At 42.1% G+C, this 19,801-nt stretch overlaps 1 protein-coding gene across 3 annotated transcripts in view; it reads left to right on the top strand.

Moving 5' to 3' along the window:
* LOC112988024 (protein unc-13 homolog B) overlaps positions 1-10,055 on the top strand; it is a 218,157-nt gene extending 208,102 nt beyond the window's left edge. For all 3 annotated transcript variants that reach the window (XM_064502595.1, XM_064502594.1, XM_064502596.1), the window contains 4 exons: positions 222-369; positions 5,428-5,520; positions 6,640-6,799; positions 8,068-10,055. In XM_064502595.1, the coding sequence (XP_064358665.1) occupies positions 222-369; positions 5,428-5,520; positions 6,640-6,799; positions 8,068-8,353 (687 nt within the window). In that variant the 3' untranslated portion in view covers positions 8,354-10,055. The remainder of the gene's footprint in view (positions 1-221; positions 370-5,427; positions 5,521-6,639; positions 6,800-8,067) is intronic.
* Positions 10,056-19,801: the final 9,746 nt, after the last annotated feature.

The raw sequence follows: 19,801 nt of genomic DNA, 5'->3' as shown, positions 1-19,801 counted from the left end.
ACTGGCACGTGCTTGGAGCCAGCATATTTATATTTAAGAGTCTGGGGAGAAGAAAGCCATAAACAGGCCGTATTAGCTGATCTACTAAGAGCAGGATTTCCAGTGTAGAAGCTGGTTTTTGGCATTTTTAGCTCTTTCCATTCCATCTGCAAAACATCACAGTAAGTGTTGGTTGCTGATTGCAGTTCTTTAACTTTTTTCCGTGTTCTTTTTACTCTTAGCAATATTTCCATGCTGGGGGGAATGGTCTGAAGAAAACATTCTTGGAGAAAAGTCCAGACCTGCAGTCGCTTCGGTATGCGCTCTCTCTCTACACTCAGACCACAGACACTCTCATCAAAACTTTTGTCCAGACTCAGACAGCTCAGGGTAAGACTTTTTCTGTTGTTGGCAAAGTTGAATGGAGCTTACCACTCTGTTCATAATTGCTCTGTCTTGTTCTGCCAGTTTGCAGAGCGCTTTTGGCAGTAATGTTTCTAGAAACATGACAGTTGAGAACTTTTGAAACTGGGAAGGAGGGATAAGAGATTATTTCCTGCTCACCATTTACATTTTGAGAGCACAGAAATATGTGAAATATAAATCCTGAGGGTTGTGTGGTCGTTTTTCCTCAATGCTCATTTAACAGTCCCATTTCATGAATTAATGTGGGTGGGTGACTTAGAAGTGAAATTTGAAGTTATTGTACTGAGACTTGCACAGTGGTGTGGGAGACAATTTCGGCAAAACATCGCTGCAGAAACTAGTCGGTGCCGATGTCACAGGCCAGTTTCCAGCAGTTCACACAGCTCTGACTAATGCTGATTGGCAGCAATGCTGTGAGTCACAGGGCTACATGCTGCCTTTAAAGGGAACAGACTTCAGTGAGAGTAACGCAAGCACTGTTTTGTGTGCAGCCAGCATAGGACGCTAGCTAGATGATTAGAGATCTTAAGTATTGAAAGAAAATATTCACTACTGGCACATTTTGTGAGCTGCTAGGATGGGTCACTGGAGTTGTTTGGTAGCTCTCTGGGAAGTCAGGGTGCTGTTTCACTGGTTCAGAAATGGTAAATAGTTAATTATCTTTATCTTTCATTGCTCTTGTGGAAACATCTCCGGATTCTTGCACAGAATAAGCTGAACTGTACTCAGGGACCTTCACTGGCAGACTTTGAATCTTGCTAATCTCAGGAGGAGGATACAAATGATATTATAGGCTAGGTAGAAAGCGGGAACTGATGATTTAAGATTTCAGGCTGTTTAAGCGAAAGTCATAAGACTCCATGGGTGGGTCTTTCTGCCACCGTTTTGCTTGGCGTCCTGTTTCTTTCAGCCCTTCCAAACCCACAGCAGCTGGCAGCCCCACAGGCCATACTAACTCTGCCAGTATAGTGCCACACCAAGCACTGGAAACAAACGGAAAGCCCTCCTTAGCTAATGCGCTTTTCCCTGGTGTGTGAATGAGACTACTTGATACTGGCATTGCCCAACCGTTGGAGAAAGTACTGGTAATTCTGGGGATTTAGGGACTGAACCATCCCTGTCTTTAGCAGCACAATGTTTTTTTCCTTAGGCTGAAATACTGGGTTTAAACACTGAAAACATACTGGGTTTAAACACTTAACTAAAGAAACAGTACCTGCATTTGAGAAAATAGTCCTATGACTGTAGGTCCCAGCAGAGCAATGATGACATCCAGTGGCCAGAAAGGTCAAACACTGGTATATCCACAAGGGACTAAGGTTGGAATTAAGCTCTGTCTTTAGGATATAAGATGCACTCATTATGAGTTAGCCAACTATGTCTCATAACTGACTGATAACATTTCTTTGTGAAGTAGCTTATCAGAGACACTTTTGGGGACAGGTCCTGGGTTTGGCGGGCCCCTGAGAGGTCCAGCTTAACATCTCCTACATTGCTAGGCTGGGAGTTTTGGGGAAGAGAAGGCAAGGCTTGAGCTATGCTACCTACTGTCTGTAGGATCAGTGGTGGTATATCTCTGGAAGGCACAACTGGCTCCTGGGTTTGGGGCTAGAAAAAGGATGTTGCTTGCATACATTTCTGAGCATCCCCAGACCGTGGAACGACTTGGAGATTTGCTTATGCATTGGTGGGGCAGAAGGAACAGCACTCATATTTACAGCTGCCATTGGCTTTACAGAGCTCTGGTTGGTGTTTCCTTTTGCATAAGTCAAGCTTTCCACAGGCCTATGGGAAGACACGGCTGCCTGCAAAACCGCTAGTAGCGGTTGTGTGTTCCAGTTTGTGAGGCCTCTGTTGCCCTCCTCTTCTTCTAGAGCAGGCTTCTGTGACACAATGCTATTGGCCGTTTGTGCTGCAGTGTTGGATCAGGGCTTGCAGTTTAGTTATGCCAGCATAAATTCTCTTCTCATTTTAACCCAGACAATCCCTTACTCTGGGCGCCTTGCTCTCCAAAGCCTGTGTTGGTGCAGAAGATCTAAGGGGTTATTTAGTCTATCAAGAGCTAGAATATTTGTGTTGTATTTGTATAAGTGTCACCACTAATTGGATTGTAATTCACACTCTTCTCTCTTTATCCTGCCTGCTTCTTGCCTTTTGAATTCATGTCTCAGTGCATGATGGGAAAGGTATTAGGTTTACCGCTAATGAGGACGTTCTTCCTGATAAGGGTATGTTCAAGACTAATGTTGTTACCGTAACAACATTAGGCAGTTGAAAACTTGCCTTGCTTTCGAAGTCACCTTGCCCATGCTCAGAAACCTTTTCCAGAGATCCCTTTCCTGTGGTTCCCTGTAGAAGTGGACTGCTTGCATCCTACGGATAGAGCCCTGGGCTGTGCACGGGAGAAGTCTGCCTGAGAGCCTGTCCTGAAGCTTGATATTTATTCAGGGGATGTGAAAACCGTCCTGAAAATGGACTGTTTTTTGAGAGATGCTACAGACCTGTTCCCCTCCCCTCTATCGTGGGCTGTGTATTGCCGTGTTTCAAGTCTTGGACTTGCATGTGTATGTTCTGCCACGGGCAGGCTACTGGAGTACATGGTAATGACTGATATGCACTCAAAGTTACGGCCGAGCTTGAGACATCTGGCTTCGAGGGCGGGGAGGGTAGCTGGAAGTCTGCGTGCTCAGGAGTATGGAATAAACTTAAGTCTTGTGTTTCATCTCTCATTTTATGCTGTCCAAAACATTCTGGTTATTTTAGGTCAGATATGTCTGTAACACGTTGCACGAGCTCACTCTGCACTCTCACCCTCCAGTATCACCACACCAATGAGACTTTCATGTCAAGATTAAAATCTGCTTGTCACTGTATATGTAAGCATATGTTATGTACACAGTTATAAGTGACCAGAGTATTTTCACTGGCTATCTACAGCTATTGAATGCTTTTTTTTAAATCTGAGAGCATTTCAGTTAATATAACATTGATCTCTGTATAGAAAGACAAAAGTGAAGGTGTAAAACCCCAGTCTGAATCGGTCTTCCTCAAAGGTAATGGGACAGTTCGGCTGTCACTCCTCTGAAGCATCAGTGTCTCATTTATAGCCTATTAGCCGGCGACATATATAGCCACTACAGTTCAGTAAAATGAAGACCTGGACAATAATACTTTTGCTAAAATGCTTCTCTTCCTTTGCAAGTTCAAGGCTGTAGTGTTGTTAAATGACAACTATCCACATTGCTGGCTTGCATCAAATTCCCTGCCCTAGTTTACTTCCTAAGAACATGTGCTGACATGGCTGGATTACTGCGTCTGCTGATCTGCTTGCTCCTTGCAGGAAGGCTGGGAGCTGACGCATGCAAGGCCCTTGCTCTCTAAAGTACCTGAGGAGTAGAAAGACTTGCGTGTTTTGTAGCTGATGTTTCTGCAACTGCAGTCTGATAAAGTCCGAGAAGATATGCCTACATAATGTCAATAATCTTGCCTGCTCCGATGAAAAATGCTGACGATGTGAGTGAGGGGCCTTCACCACCAGATGGGTCAGGTCAAAGAAATCAAGCCCTCCAATTTTAACACTGTGCTTATGTACAGGAAAAAAAGAACAGTTCTGAGTGGGGGAAAAAAAGTACATGCAAGATAGCATACAAATTTTGTAGCCTAAAGGCTCTTTATTTTATTTAGATGAAGAATGAGTATCTATCCTAAGGTAATAATTTGAACTTCTATTATGTTTGCTCATATACGTTTACTTACAAATTAATGTAACTTTCTTTGTATACAATTTTTCTGTGCTATGTAATACACTCTGCAGAAAACCGCACAGATTAGCTCTCAACCTCCTGTCGTCTTTTTAATACAGGGTTTTCCTCCCTGCAGTCTGTTCTTGTAGAAGTTGACATTAGACCCATCTAATCAAAATATTTGTTTAATGGTATGCTTCAAGCTCCTTATCCTGAAGTCCAATCAAATACATCAGTTCTTTCTCTTCATAATGTGTTTTAGCCTCAAAATTGACAAAATAGCCCTTTTCTCCATAGGTGCTCAATTATTCTCTAGATATCCCAGTTACAACTGCATTGCTAATTGTCAACCTGAGGTCAGACAGTTATCAAAGGGAAAGTAAAATAAATCTCACTATCTCATCAAAGAACTTGATTTTCATTTCACAAAGTAGTCTTTTTCTGTAATTTACATGAGATCTTGATTTTTCTACCCAGATAAATGTCATTTCCCTGTTCTGCATGATAATTACGATTAGAAGTGGAAAAGCTGAACACATCCTGATACAAGAATTTTAAGGCTCATGTAATCTTTTATTCCCCTTGTGTTGTAACATGTTACCTTTTCCTCTGTGAAATTACATCTCATTTTCTCCTGGCTAATTGATAAAAGGAAGTAAGTATGCAGTTTGCGAATGCTTGCTTTCTCTTGACCTTGGATGGCATACAACAGTTAAGGGATTCACGTTATGCTCTGACGGGAAGCAGGCAGGCAATCGGTACGAAAGGTTTTATCTGAAGTACAGCATGGAAGGTTCTTGGAGGGTGAGACTGCATTATGGCTCAGTGCAAATCACTGTCATCTTTGTCTTTTTTTTTCCTGAACTTTCTCTCTGTTTTCCCCACCACCACCATCACGAAGCACACAGTCCCGTGAGATTATAGGAATGCTGATGCCCAGCACTGGAATGCCTGCATGTATATTCAACAGCTTGATAGGAACTTCTAAAAAATCCTTGTTCTCTGTGAGGGTCCATTATTGAATTTTAGAAGTCTTAATTTTTTTTTCTTCCTAGTATTCTCACCAGGATGTTATTTTTAGTGTTTCATGCGGGTTGGGCATGCAAGTCTGATGTTAATTTGCATTAATGTTACATTATCAGTGTTGACTGAAAAGCTGGCTGTGGAAGGTGTTCTGTGAAAAGGATATCGTCTTGCTGAGGCCATAAACCAAAGGTGGTGTCAATAACCAATAATCTGTGTGTGTGTGGTGGGGGGGGTGTCGATTTTCTTCCAACAGGGTCTGGTGTGGATGATCCTGTGGGTGAAGTGTCCATACAGATTGACTTGTATACACACCCAGGAACTGGTGAACACAAGGTCACTGTGAAAGGTATGAGAAAATGTGTTACTGCTCAGGATCTGTGGTTGTATCAAGACAAATTTCCAGCCTTGGAAGTCATAATATTTTTGTGCTAAACCACGCAATGTGAATCCAGAATTGTCTTTTCTGTTTCACATCAGGAACATGTAGAGAAACAGCAGATGAGCTTGTCCAGCCCAGCCAGTGACATGGCAATATGTAGTCCTGTTGTTTATTTGCAGTGATATATGAAGTAAACAAAAATCAGATGACAGCTCTCACCAGGCCCCACAGTTTAGCATGTGCTGCAAAGCACAGGGCAGCATGACAGAGTGGTCTTGCGAAATTGCTCAGCATGAGCCAAGAGATCGCAGAGCCACCAAGAGTTCAGAGGCTCTTCTCTGTCTTGAAGGCCAAACTGGTCCCTGAAGAGGCACTCTGAAAATAACCCAAGCAATGATTCATCTCGGGCTTTCTCTTCCTCTTTGGTCTCCCTTGCTTGCCTACAGTCTCCTTAAATTGTTTAATTTTCTCTAAAAATATATATACAGCTCTTCAGGCCCCGCTTCTCCAGGGTAAATCTATACCGTAATGTAAAAAGTGGCTTTCATAGATATTCCCTGTGCTTCAGTCTGTCCCCTGCAGTAACCTGGGAGTGGATGAGGATTAAAGAGCTAACAATTTGGGGGGTTTCCAAAGCTTTCTGAAAGAATCCACAGTTCATATGCTTTGCTGGTCTTTCCTGCAATCTCATTTTGCTTTTCAACAGACTTCTATATCAGGCCCAAAATGCCTCATTTTTTTCCTCATTGTGCAGCTGATCTAGCATTAAGGACAGAATTGGCAGGGCAACCTGCATGGAGCTGTACAAATGCCTGCTTCTCAGACTAATGTTTTGACTCTGCACATGGCAAAAGCCAGGTTCTGTCCCAAGTATTAAATTCCCTTTAAAGAACTTAAACAGGAACAAAAAAGCCTGTCGTAATACAACACGATCCTGCCCATGTGTGTCAGGACGCTTGCATGTTTTGGAGTGAACTTTGTCCTCTGAAACAAGGAACTGGGAGTTGATAGGAGCTGAGAAGGTTCCCAGAGTGACAGGGACAAATGAGCATTTACTGGAAAGCAGGTTCTGACTCTCTCTTCCAGTTGTGGCAGCCAATGACCTGAAGTGGCAAACATCCGGCATGTTCCGTCCGTTTGTTGAAATTACCATGATTGGGCCCCATCAGAGTGACAAGAAGAGGAAGTTCACGACCAAGTCCAAGAGCAACAACTGGGCTCCCAAATACAATGAAACCTTTCACTTGTAAGTATGAAAAATAGCCTAAAGATCTGACCTGGAAAGCGCAGATGCTGAGTGCAGATAGGGCCTTGCAATTCAGCGAGCAGCCTGGCCAGGGCCGAAAGGACTACTCAAGCCAGCAGCTTGGCCCCACGCTTGGTGTCCTGGCAGGAAAATCTAGAATATGGGAGTGTTTGCTGTGGGTGGGATGCTGTCAGCAGTGTCCTTTGGCTACCTTTGGCATTGGGTATCCTATCAACATATTTCACTGTGCTCTGTCATTTTAATGAACTTTATATCTTTTGTTTGTAGCTTGTAGGGTTGAGGCTAAAAGTTCATCATGTATTTTGGATTTGTTGGGGTTTTTTTTTTTTTTTTTTGTTAATAAATATTTGTTTCTGTCTCGACTTGACTTGACCTGCAGGACATGCTTTCTGAATCTGTTTCCAAGGATACAGTCCTTGGAATTAGTAGTGGTTACGTTGCTACAATTTCAGACTTTCTAAACACTAAGCATTGATCTCTCCTAATTTGGCTTTCATTATTACAAGGCATCTTCCTTCTTGAAAGACTCAAAAAAAGGAGCTACAGACCCGTCTTTGCCTAGCTGTACAGTAAGAATGAGAGGAGTAGAGATGACTAGCAAAAGAGTGTAAACATCTTGGAGGAGAGGGACTATCCATATAATTTTTTTATTGCTTTGATGAAAAGAAAGATCTGACAGGCTTCCTTAAATGAAGAGATTTTTGTGCCTTTTTTTTTAACTTTACAAGTATCAGAAAGATTGGCAGTTTAATTTTATTAGCTCTTGCTTTAATGGAAGGTCTGAATTTTTAACAAAGACTTCATCTAATTAAAATATTAATTACTGAAATGAAGCAACTTTTAGCACAAGCGGAAGTGTTTCAAGTTATCTGATTTGAACATACTATTAGCATAGCTTTTAATGTTCTCTGCTTCTCTCATATCATAGTTTAGCACAAACACACATGCAAAGGCAAGCTGAAAAGAGTTGTTGGCTTTTTCTTTTTAAATATCCAGGTTGTCTTTATCAGCCATGAAACAGCAAAAACACCCATATGCCATATATTTCACTTCCCCCTCTCTAACCCTGGTCTTCCCCCCCCCCCCAACCTGAATTTTGTAGAGCTTTTCTGTAGAAAGCAGTTTTCTATGGCTCATCTAGAACTCTAGGCAGCTGCTGACACCTTTCTGCAGAGAAATCGATATATTCTGCAGAGAAATCGGTATATTCTGCTGAAGCTATAAACAAACTTGTGTGTGTGTTTCAGCATACTGGGTAATGAAGATGGCCCTGATGCCTATGAGCTCCAAGTTTGTGTGAAGGACTACTGCTTTGCTCGGGAGGATCGTGTGCTGGGCATAGCAGTGATGCAGCTCAGAGACATAGCGGACAAAGGAAGCTGTGCTTGCTGGTGCCCACTTGGGCGCAGGATTCACATGGATGAAACTGGACTTACAGTCCTGCGGATTCTCTCTCAAAGAACCAATGATGAAGTTGCCAGAGAATTTGTAAAGTTGAAATCTGAATCTCGTTCCACGGAGGAAGGCACCTGAGCTGAGCTGTGTAATGTTCCCTATTCTCTTCTGCCTTGTGCCAATATGTGCAAGTGTTCAACAATTCTCCCTTATTAATTACAAAAGGTTTTTCATGTTGTCTTTGTCAGTTCTGATAGCGCACGTGTGCTGTACAGGAAACAAATCCATCAATCTGATGTGAATTATTTATTTTTTAGTAGCTGGGTAAGACACTATAGAGAATGAGACAATCTCTCCTTATTTAAGATGCAAATTCTGCTTTGTGTATATACATTATTTTATACTGGAGGCTGGGTATGCTGGGTTTTGTTGATACGCAGCACTGTGATTTTATCCTCTGAAGTTGGCAGATGTTAAAAAGGTTCTACATAATCACACTACAAAACAAACCAACTGCATGGAAACTAGGAGGAGAACAGTGATTTGGGGTTTTGGCAAAGCAGTTATTCCTCATTGAATTCATGTACTGTGGAGCTGCCAAGGGATGTTGTTGCACAGATTTTATTGGTGCCCCAATGTGATACGCAGACACCTCAACATCTGCTTAAAAAAGTAGTTGTGTGCTGCTTTGAAGATGCACACCAAATGAATGTATGACCATGGATGTGCTGCTGTGAGCATGGGCAAGACCAGTGGGACAAGTGCGGAGGGGCCTAAGATCTCATAGCCAAAAGCTGCAAAGGCCGCACAGCAGGAGCAGACTGCAGCTGCCCTGCTACTGTAATTAGCTGGTGTGTCTTGGAGAACATAACTCTCTGAATGCTGCTGGGGTTCTTGCGTTAACATGGGGATGCTCTAAGCTGCCAAACTCCACAAGTCGCACTTTGGCTACTGTGACCAATGTAGTAGGGAAGGGAACAACTTTAGGGCAATGGTGAATAATAAGGCTGCTATATACCTTTTTCACTTCAATATTCTTCTGTTAGTTTTACATGGGTTTGGATAATTTAATACTTGCAGGCTTTCTGTAGCATTTTCTTTCCCTGAAACAGCGAGACCATTCCTCACTATGAACTTGTTTGGGAGAGAGCAACACATTTCTCCTCTGTGAGCCCTCAGTCCTCAAGGTCAAGGTGCAGCAGGTCCATTCTGTTCTGATTTTAAAGTTGCTGTTGGCCATGCTGTGGTTGATCCATGCTGATTGTCATTATTCTGTGATTAATGATACCACTGAAAAATGTTTTTGCACTAGCGTGAAGAAGCATCCAGATTTGGGTTTTTTTGCAAAATGAAGTGATGTCCTGAGCAAAGTGGTTGCAGGGATGTCAGAATTTCTGACTGAAGTTTCCTAAGCAGAAAGGACTGGAGTAGTGATTGTACCGAGGTTTTTTTGTTTGTTTGTTTTTGTTGTTTTCCAGTTGTTTTTTTGCTGTTTTCAGCTGCCCTTGTACTCTGGAAAGCACAGCTGAAACGAGCCAGTCCTTACCCATAAAGTACTGTAATACTGTCAATAAATTCAAGGAGTGTGTATTGAATGACTTTTTTTTTGTATTTTATTTTCTATTTTCTCTGACACTTGTACAGCTGTATGATAGGACTCCTCTATTTCACAGGCCTGCTTGTAGAGTTCTGAGACTGCACATCTGCTTTGTTCTTGTCCATGGTGTATTATAATAATGCTCTCCAAAACTCCACACTATCTGTCATGATTTTGAATCATTGTATGTGCCATTGTTACAAGAACTGTTAGTACAGTCTTTAATAAACTCTTTTAGCAGCATTTGGAGTTGTCTATTGAAGCGTAACTGTAACTGGATTTACTAAATTGTGTAGGGCAGAATCACTGCTGCATCTTTGCAAATTAGTCTTGTTTAGTACACTTTTTTTTTTCCTTTGGTACTGTAGATGCCCAGCAAAAGGTATGAGTTAGTTCCCTTCTCCGTGATGCAGTGCCTCCATCTTTGACATCTTTCGCTGAAGTTCTTGGCTTATGAAAGTGCACTGGGATGTAACAGAAAAACATAGAGAGCAATTTATTTCCTTTGATTCTCCTATCTTGCCTTTAAGTCAGGTTTCCTTTGTGTTCAGGTAGCCTCCTGAAGGTGCTAAACAAAAAGAGTCAGGCAGGCAGTAGGATATTGTACAGATAACGCATGAGGAAAAATATGTATCCAGCTTGATTCATAGCTTTCATTCCGATGTGAACATTAGTAGTCTGTAGATGATATTGACAAGAGATGAAAGAATGAACCTTCTTAACGTCAACTAAATTACTCCCTCTCCTTGTTTTTTGGGGACTCTGCCAATTTCAAGCAGACAAGCTCAAATAACTCGCAGAGACTCATATTTCTTGATCATGCAGGCCTCAATTCATTGTGCTCTGAGATGCAGTTCTTTTGCTTGGGTAACGTATGCTTAGCAATGTGAGTACCAGTAACTCAGCTAACTCAAGGTCCAGCCTGTTGCTATAATTCTGTTTCTAGCTTAAGCATGTGAAATTCTTGAGTTTGATGACATGTCCCATGTGATGGGCTATCTAGCACACCCTTAAAGCCCCACTTACATGCTGTTAGGTAGACATAAATTTCTAACTCCTTGCTGTGTTCACTTGTCATTGCTTCAGCGAGCACTGCACAGGAGAGAAACCAGTAAAAGACTAGTCAAAGGGAAGAAGCCTGAATCAGGCAAGGAGTTTGGCCATTATTAACAGACCCAGGAACCCAAAACTCCTGAATGTATTGCCTATCCACCAGTCTAGTGTTTGTCCTGCAAACCAAGTTTGTGAACTTCTTAATTATAGATTCAACTTCCTTAATCATTGCCTTGTAACATGTTCAGCTGAAACTGCCTGCCTGTCTTGCATTGTTTCTTGAATTTCTTCTCATTCTCTGATGCTTTTAAATTTTCTTTTCTGCCAGAAATTCATGCAGACCTGAGCTACAAACACTTGGACTTTCTCTTGTACCTGTGGCCCTAAAGTGTATGGCAGTGGTTCTTTGGAACTTGCCAGCTTGGAGATTTTCATATATCTGAACACCTGCCTAGCATTGTTACTGAAAGGATAGTGGGGTTGAGATGTCCACTGAACTCTTTGATATCTGGTTCTCTTCACATCCAAAAATATTGGTGTTCAGAGTAAATGCATCACTAAGAGGGAATGGACAGAGGCTGGAAGAATCAGCTTTCTCGCCCTTCTTTCCTTGATTTCTCCCCCCACACCCCCCTTCATAGAACCAAAGAATAACTTAGGCTGGGAGGAACCTCTGGAGGTCCCTGGGTCAGTTCCACTCAAAGCAGGGTGAATTCTGAAGTCCTTGTCCAACACCAATTAATGGTGTTACACACTTCAGGTGAAATGTCACTTGCCTCATAGCTAGATGTTTCAGACACGTATGCTGAGTGAATAAAGGCATTTCTGTGGATTTCCATTGTCTTTCCTCCAGCTCTAGGAGCTACAGACTTGCTATCTTGACAGTGATGCTAGGTAAGATAACAGTGAATTCAAGACCATAGCAAGACATCAGAAATCACAAATACATTGGTTTCAGAGTGATTTTGTGTGGGTATGTTTTTACTCTTTATTTTTTTTATTTGATGGAGTTACATGACTGTCCCAGAATACAGTTGTGTTTATCAAACTTGAATTTTCCTACAGCACTCGATTTAATCCAATGTCCTTTCTGATTAATTGTGAATTAAAAATGGGCTCTCCAGCAAGTTTCAAAGTGGATCTGTTGGAGAGATGGGAGAGTGGAGAGATGAGAAAGTGGTGCTGTTCCTAGTAGGGTTCCTCATGTCCAAGTCCTCAGTCCTGTGATATCTGGAGCGAGTGAGTGTGGAGAACACAAAAATGATCCACAATAGTGTTGTGCACGTCTCTCTTCACTCTTTCAGAATGCTTCTCAAAATGACAGCTAGGCATAGGTAATACACTGTATGTGTGTATACCTACATTTCTTGGCATACTTGGGGTGGAAACATCACCACAAGAGTTAGAAGAGGCTGTTCTAAGAATGCCATGGCAAAGGCACCAGAAGCACCAGTGCGTGGTAAGTTGCCTGCTATCCCATCCGGGATGAGCCTGTCTGCAGCCTGACTGCCTGACAGTCTGATTGCTCTGACCTTAGGGCTTTCTGCTGGGCCTGTGGGAGCAGCTGTGTGGTTTCAGATCAAGAGTCCATCCAGCCCAAATCCTGCCTCCAAGAGTTGTTCAAGCAGCAGTCCAGAGGCAGAATAAGGTAAACTAATGATGCTTCCTTCTGGTATGCTTTAAGGTACTGACAATATTTAGCTCAGGGGATGTTCCTGAGCCTGTGATTTCTCTTTAGTAAGTCCTAAGTTATCCTTCTTCTGTCTCCCCTTGAGTCCCTAAGAAGGAGGTTCAAGGATTTAGAATTTGTTGTGTGAAGTCCGATCTTTTTTGAACCTGGTTCCCACTAATTTAATCTGATGCCCCCCATTCTTGTGTTTGAAAAGATGCTGAAGTGTTGGTCCTATGCACCCTTCCCAGGCTAATCAGCATACTGTAGACCTCAAATGTATTTCCCCTCCTCCTTCCCATCATTGCTTTTTGGGGCTGCAGTATCCTAGCTGAGTTACCATAAAACTTTGCTAATCTTCATTGCTTATCTCTGAACCTTTTCCATTTATGTGGATAGTTTCTGAGCTGAGGACCAGAACTACAAGTACCAGAATAGCATCCAGCCTTCAAGGTGTGGATGAACTGTGCGAGGAGGAAGCCTTTTGAAGGAGGCAGGTTGCTCCTGATCTTAAGAGCAATGGAGTCAGCTAGCCCAAGATGAGCTTCCTGGTTACAGGAGCAGGGAGCAGACACACATCCAGACTCCTAAGGTGACAGAGAGAGCTTTCCTAGAAACCTGAAAGAGAAGTTAGAGAGGTTGCTGCAACTTGGGAAGCCAGCCTTACCCAGAACAAACCTGACAGAAAGGAGCCATCCTGCTGAGATTTGGGGGATGGCGAAGATCTGTTTTTTTAAAAAAAAACTTTTATTTCTAGCCCTTATTTGAAAAGATGAGACAATTTTCTAAGAATAGAGAGAAAGAAAGCCTAATTTTGTATTTGACAGACTTATTATTCTTTGGGAAAATCCCTTCTAAGTTGTGGCCAGCTCAGGGCTGTGACGCTCACCCTCAAATAAATGGGTTGAAAGACAGCAGGAATCAAAAGGGTGATGCATGGTTGCGAGTACGTGACAGGGAAAGAAAGGGCTTACAGGAAAGGACATTGTATTTTTAGGTTTGAGACAAGAGAGGGTAGAGAGCCAAGAGCTGATGTGAGAAGGGTGTTTTATCAGTCTTCCTGGAAGATACTAGCAAGATGTCAGATGAAAATAAAGTGGGCAGGAGAATGGGAGGGTCTGGGGAGTGGGTAGGACATAGTGAGGAAGCAGCTGGCATTGCCAGCATGGCATTTGATTTTCCAGTTTCTGGATGACAGCACTGAGGGGTGAGGCGGTGTAGTGGCAATGGAGGAAATAAGGCTGGTCGTGGAATTTCCTCCAGACACTTGTCATCTTCTTTTTCTGTTCTTATGCTCTCATTTCCTCCCTTTGAGAGAAAACTCTAGACTTTGATCCCTATTGTGTTTCCACATGAGTAAAGTTTGTGAACATGTGCAAAAAGGCTAAAGAGGCCAGCAGTATTTCCTAGTGCGGGGTGGAACACACCCTGTGGGTCAGAGCCCTCCCTGGCAGCTGTAGGCTAATCCCACAAGCTCCTCTTTTAAACCAGGAGTGTGGACAAGAATTTAACAATGTCTGGAGGATTTTTTCAGAACTTCACTTCTCTAATACTTGGATATCTTTGCAGTTGCAGCCAGAGCTGATGTATGGCCAGTTTAGAAATACTTGTTCTTACATCAGCAGTGTTCTTCAGTTTGATTAAGTCTCTTCCCTGGCTCCTGATACTTGCATAACATTATCTCCACTAAACTTTGCTCTGCTGATCTGGATAAAACTTAGTTTTCTGCCTGTAAGAAGTATTCTCTATTTCCAGTCCTTTCTTTGTATCTGCTCTGAAGCACAGCTATTCAAGCATCACTTCTTTCCCTAGCTTTTAGAAGAGCTCATTATGAATCCCCTACCTCCATGGGCTTCTCACAGTGCTCAGCCCATTTCCTTTATGTCACCTCATAGTTCTTTTGCTAATCCCAGTCTCCTCCTAACAGTTCCCATCTGACAATGTGTGTAATGCTTTTCTCGAGTCCCGGTAGATTTGATCTGCTACATTTGCCCCTAGAATTAGGTTTGCCCAGCCAGCAGCCTGTGGTAAGATGCAGGTGGCTGAGCAGTTCCTGAATGACTTTGAATGTCTCTTAGTATCATGAACTTAACCCTGCAAACTGCCCCTGCTCCCAAGTCATCTCAGAAGCAATGAAGCAAGCTTACGGAAGTGTAAACCTTTGACAGGTTAGAGCTAGGAAATCATTTATGAAAGGACAGGTCAAATTGATCCTGCATATTCTACCTTTGCTAAATCCACATTGCTTTTTGTCTCATTTCCCATCCTGTCTTTATTATTCTGTCCTGCAAATTTGTTCTAAAGCTTTGCACACTGTTCAGGTCAGCCTAACACACTGGAAGTTGCTTGGACTGTTTCCCCCCTAGGATACATTACAGATTTTGCACATTATTCTCCAGTCACATAACTTCCACCTACACAGGTGAAAAGATCCTTGCTACCAAAACTCCAATTCCATCTTTCAGTGTTTTCAGAACTGTAGGATGGAAGTGATCCATTTCCAAGGATTTGGGAGGTTTGAGCCCTCTGAAATTTTAGCTATCTTAATGCAGTACTTTCTATTTCCTTAACCTCTGTTTTCAGTCACTTTGCCTCTTCTGTATGGACAGGCCCTCTGAGGCAAAGTTCATTTGTGGGATTTCTCTGACTCTCTCCTTCCTGAAAACGAGCATATGACTGAAGGAACCAATATGCCTTTGAAGCCAGTCCCTCAGTCACCCATGATCATGAAATAGGCCTAAGACTAAGTAAAGTCCACAGGAATATCCACTCTGCTCCCCCTCAGACCAGAACAGCGAGGGAATCCTCGAGCATCATATCAGCAACTCAGAGTCTCAAGGAACTGTGATGTGCTACAAGAAGAGAGCAAGAGAGAACTGCAGCACAACAACCATGTTAGCAAATTCTTTTCTCCTGAACAAGTCAAAGTCAAACATGGCCAGAACAGCAGGCATCTGTAAATCTGGCTTGGGGAAGTCCATGCTGAGTGCGCTGCCTAACACTGAGCAAAAGTAAGATACAGAGGCATTTGAGGTGTTTTCTTTTTGCTGTTGGTACATTGCAAAATACACTGAAGAGGAAGAGATATTAGAACAGCTATGCACTGGGAAGGAAGAATGATTGTTTCTGGCAGCCTACAGAAGACAAGCAGAAGTCCTGAAGCGTAGCATTGGTTATTTCAGTACTAATGTGATGTGATAAATAATGCAAGTATATTGAAAGTTCAGATAAGAATATCAGATGAGATTCGGAATGCTCAGAGACTAAAGCTTTTATTCAGAGATATTAATCTTGCCCTTGAGCATCCAGAGTGATGGCAAGCCTGCAATGCTCATCACAAACTGTGTCAAAAACTTTTTCCGGCCCATTAACAACTTCACTCTGAGACCAAAGCACTAACTTCAAATTCTGCCGTGAGAACATACATGGCAACTCTTCCTTCTTCTGTTCCCTCAGTCTCTGTGCCTCTTATATTATCTGAACCTTTACATTCTCTGTCCTTGACAAGATTAACTCAGATGAACTTTAATGAGTTCCTATTTATCTCTACTTGATTTTCAATATGTGGAGTTTTTTGTTTTAGGAAGTAAAAGCTTTACAGATTTGTATTTATCCTAGCATTTAAACAGCAGATAATTATTGGACTAGACAATAGTGCTCTTATGAGTTGCTGGTTTTAGTATTTTCACACCTTATTGGAACCAAATCTGGAATAACACCTCCTTTTATTCTCTTGGTGACTATGTGGTGACAAGATCTGCCAGCTGTCATATCTGATAGTGCCATTATTAACAGTAGCTCCTCACCAAATGCTAGTTTCCTGTAATGGCAACTGCCAGCCAAAAGCATTTCCATCTATTGGCTATAACGTAGAGAAGGGAGAATATCTACCCAGTGAACCAACCTATGGGGAGGGATATTTGACTTATGTGGGTTTTGCACAGAAGCACTCTGGATGCTTGCTGCACATCTCTTTCCTAAGATGCTCTTTCCCCAAACCCCCTCTTGTTACTCACCGGTGTTTGGCAAACTGAGGAAGGTAAACCTGGCCTGTCTGCACCTTCAGAAGCAGAAGATATAATTAACTTACTGTGGTTTATCTCACCCCTAGTCACAGCTACAGAAGCAGAGAGGCATATCGCTTTGGTAGCTGCAAGAAGTGATGATGTCAAAAAGCCACCTTTAATTGAAATCCCTACTAAACATGGTCAGTTTATACTTCTCTTAAGCACAGCATCTTGTCATGCTGCAGATCCTTATTTGGAATTATTTTCATGTGCCTGGAGTCAAGCCTAGGTCAAGTCATTTTGTTTTAGCAAAGGAGGAAATTTCTGAGGATGATAATCACGGATGCAGTAAACCCACACAATGGTGACCAAGGTTTTCTCTCAAAGTTTGGCAGATGCAGTAAAATATTCCCTTGTGTACGTGGGGGGAGTGAGTTTGAAGAAACAAACACCCTGTGTGTTTCAAGGAAATTTCTTGTTCAGTTTTAAAATGCTTTAAAAAAAAAAAACAACCACTCACCAAATACAGATACCTTCAATACCCTTCCTTCATATGTAAGTTCATACACTAAGCATCTTTCAGGCGCTTTATCCTTTTATCTCCCTTTCCTCTCCTTTGGAAGTAGTAGAACAGTCATCAGCAGGAGTTTGACACCTCAGTCAGCGCAGAACTATTGTACTGCAGTTACGTAGGCTGCTCTGTGTGATTTTTCCCAAATCATCCTTTCATTATAGGGCTGTACGAACAATCCCAGTTTTAGCTGCATGTTTTTCTGCAGGGGGAGCTTGTAGTCCAGTCTAGAAATTGGAACTAGGAAAACCAGCTGGAGAAGATCCAGTTTGTTCAGCCAGAGTCCAGATTAAGAAAATTCCTGCTGTTACTCCCTGAATGAAGGAGGTGCAAGGGTTTCAGTCACCTGGTTACTCCTGTATGCTGTGAAATTCATTCTCCTAAAGTAACAAGCTATGAAGGAAATGAAAGTAAAACCTCTGTCAGAGGAAGTTTGGCTTTACAGATTTTTAGGATAATATACCAAACCTCTTCCATTTTGCGACTAACAAGCTTAAACCAGGCTTCCAAGTTTCAGCAGAAGCACTGATTTCCGTGGTGGTAAGCCAGTGGTTACAAGCCACACTTCCCAGCAGTCATCTAATAATTGGTATTACAGTACTCGGTAATCATCCCCTTCCCTATCTGTTTCAGGCCTTTTCACAACAAAAAAGGCACCTCTGTTGGCTGTGTACAACCCTTACACTTCAGAGATGTAGCGATGTTAGTAAATGCCTTTTGTCTAGACAGTCAAGGTGAGCTGTGCCTGTCTATGCTCACATCTTTTGTTTCTGCTGTTCAGAAACTCTGAGGCATCTCCTGCGCTGCCTGCACTAACTGTAGCAATCAGTCAATTTGCTGAAAGTTGAAAATTATTAGCTACGGCTGTGTGCAGTTTGAACCACAGGGAAATAGCACAGGGGGATAAGAGAAGAATGTGGCTTGAGACGTGCAATCTTCTCTGCACAATATGTGATGATGAAATGGGAGGAAAAAAAATGTTTTCCTCCTTGGCTTTGCTGCTGTTCAGTCTCTGCTGTCTGTCCAATACCATCCCCAAACCAGCAGCACTTGTGGTAATGACAGCTCACATCTGTTATGTAAAGCAGTGTTCTTTCCAATATAATGAGCATCAGTAAATTAATGCCAGCGCTGTTACCAATTTTGCACATTCTAAAAGTTTCATCTGAATTGTGCAGTGTGGTTTTAAAGGATTGACAGAAAAGTGTGATTTAGTGGAAAGCACCAGTAGCCTGAGTTTAAAAAGTAATCCTCTTAAGCAAATAAAACCCATCATCTTCAGCGACAGAAGATCCCACCAATTCTTTCACAGTTTACTACCCCCCAGTTTACCAAGTTCACTACAGACTATTAAGGCCTTTTCCTGTACTCTGCCAAAGACATGATGACCACAATATGCATAACATCCATAGAATCAGAGCCAGGGAAGAACCAGTAGGTCATTTAATCTCATCTGCTGCATTATACAGGTTGTAGTGTTATCTCCCAGTTAACTCTGTATTGAGCTCAACAGCTCCGGATTTCTGTCATCTCCCCCAGAAGGATATCTTGCTGCTAAGACACTATGAAATGGAGATCACCCCACTTCCTTTGGTACTTTGTTGTATTGGTTAACTGTTTAGAAATGTTTAGCTTTCAAATGTTATTTTTTTTATTCACTTCTATCCACTGATGATTCTTATATTGCAGACTCACGACAGGAGGACAGGTGATAGAGCAAAAAAAAGATGAAAGGTCTGACTAGATTGTCCAGCTGTACGTTTATCAGAAAAAACATTAGTTGAAATGGACCCACATGGACCCAATCAACTTGCAGCCCACAGACCTAGGGAGGAAATTAGGTCCAAAAGAAAAGAAGGAAGGAATGCAAGATTATAAGCTATTACCAGGTTCTGTGCTTCAGTATTTCAAAAGTCTCCTGGAAAGATCAATGTTCCCCCCTTTTCCCTCCCCATGAACAACCAATTAGAAATAAACTGAAAAAATATATGTTTCCTTCTCCCACCTCTCCTGTGAAGCACCCGCAGTAGATCAAAGATTGGCAGTCCACCTTCTGTGGGTCACAGGTGACACAAAGGTTCCCTTTCTGAAACGTCTGGTTGGTACCTCTAGCACAAGTGCTCAAGGTCATACTGATAAACAGATGGGGTCAAGATGAAGTATTATTAAAAAGTGTGTTGACTTGTGCTGCAGAGGGCTTCCACCTAGCTCCTCTTTACAGCCTTGAATCAATTGCCAAAATCTTTTGGCACCTCTCTCCCAACTAACTTTTTGTCAATGAAAGGGCCTTGCCATTTGGAGGCTTCTCAATTCATCCTGTCATCTGCTTATGGCAAATATCAGGTCAGTCCTCTGAGGACTGAAATATTTTTGTCAGCTAGTGGTATAGGTTCTTACCACCTTCTCTTATACACACAGTTGGATTAGATGATCTAAGGGACTGGCTAGAGCTCTGTGGACTATGAATCCTAGACAGAAATATATATATTTTTTTCCGTATTAAAAACAAGCCCTCTGAATCTTCAGGAATTTCCTCCTGTGTTACTAACGTTGCAAATAATTAAGAAAATGAAGTAGCTAGTTCTAACACAAGACAATAAAAAGAACCTACAGATTGTTTATAACAGCATCAGAAGCAATGCTGGATGACTTGCACAGCTTGTGGTTAGGATCCTTACCCAGAATAGAC

The sequence above is a fragment of the Dromaius novaehollandiae genome, chromosome Z (assembly GCF_036370855.1).
Source record: "Dromaius novaehollandiae isolate bDroNov1 chromosome Z, bDroNov1.hap1, whole genome shotgun sequence".
In the NCBI taxonomy this organism is placed as follows: Eukaryota; Metazoa; Chordata; class Aves; order Casuariiformes; family Dromaiidae; genus Dromaius; species Dromaius novaehollandiae.
This window is presented reverse-complemented; position numbering and strand designations above follow the sequence as displayed.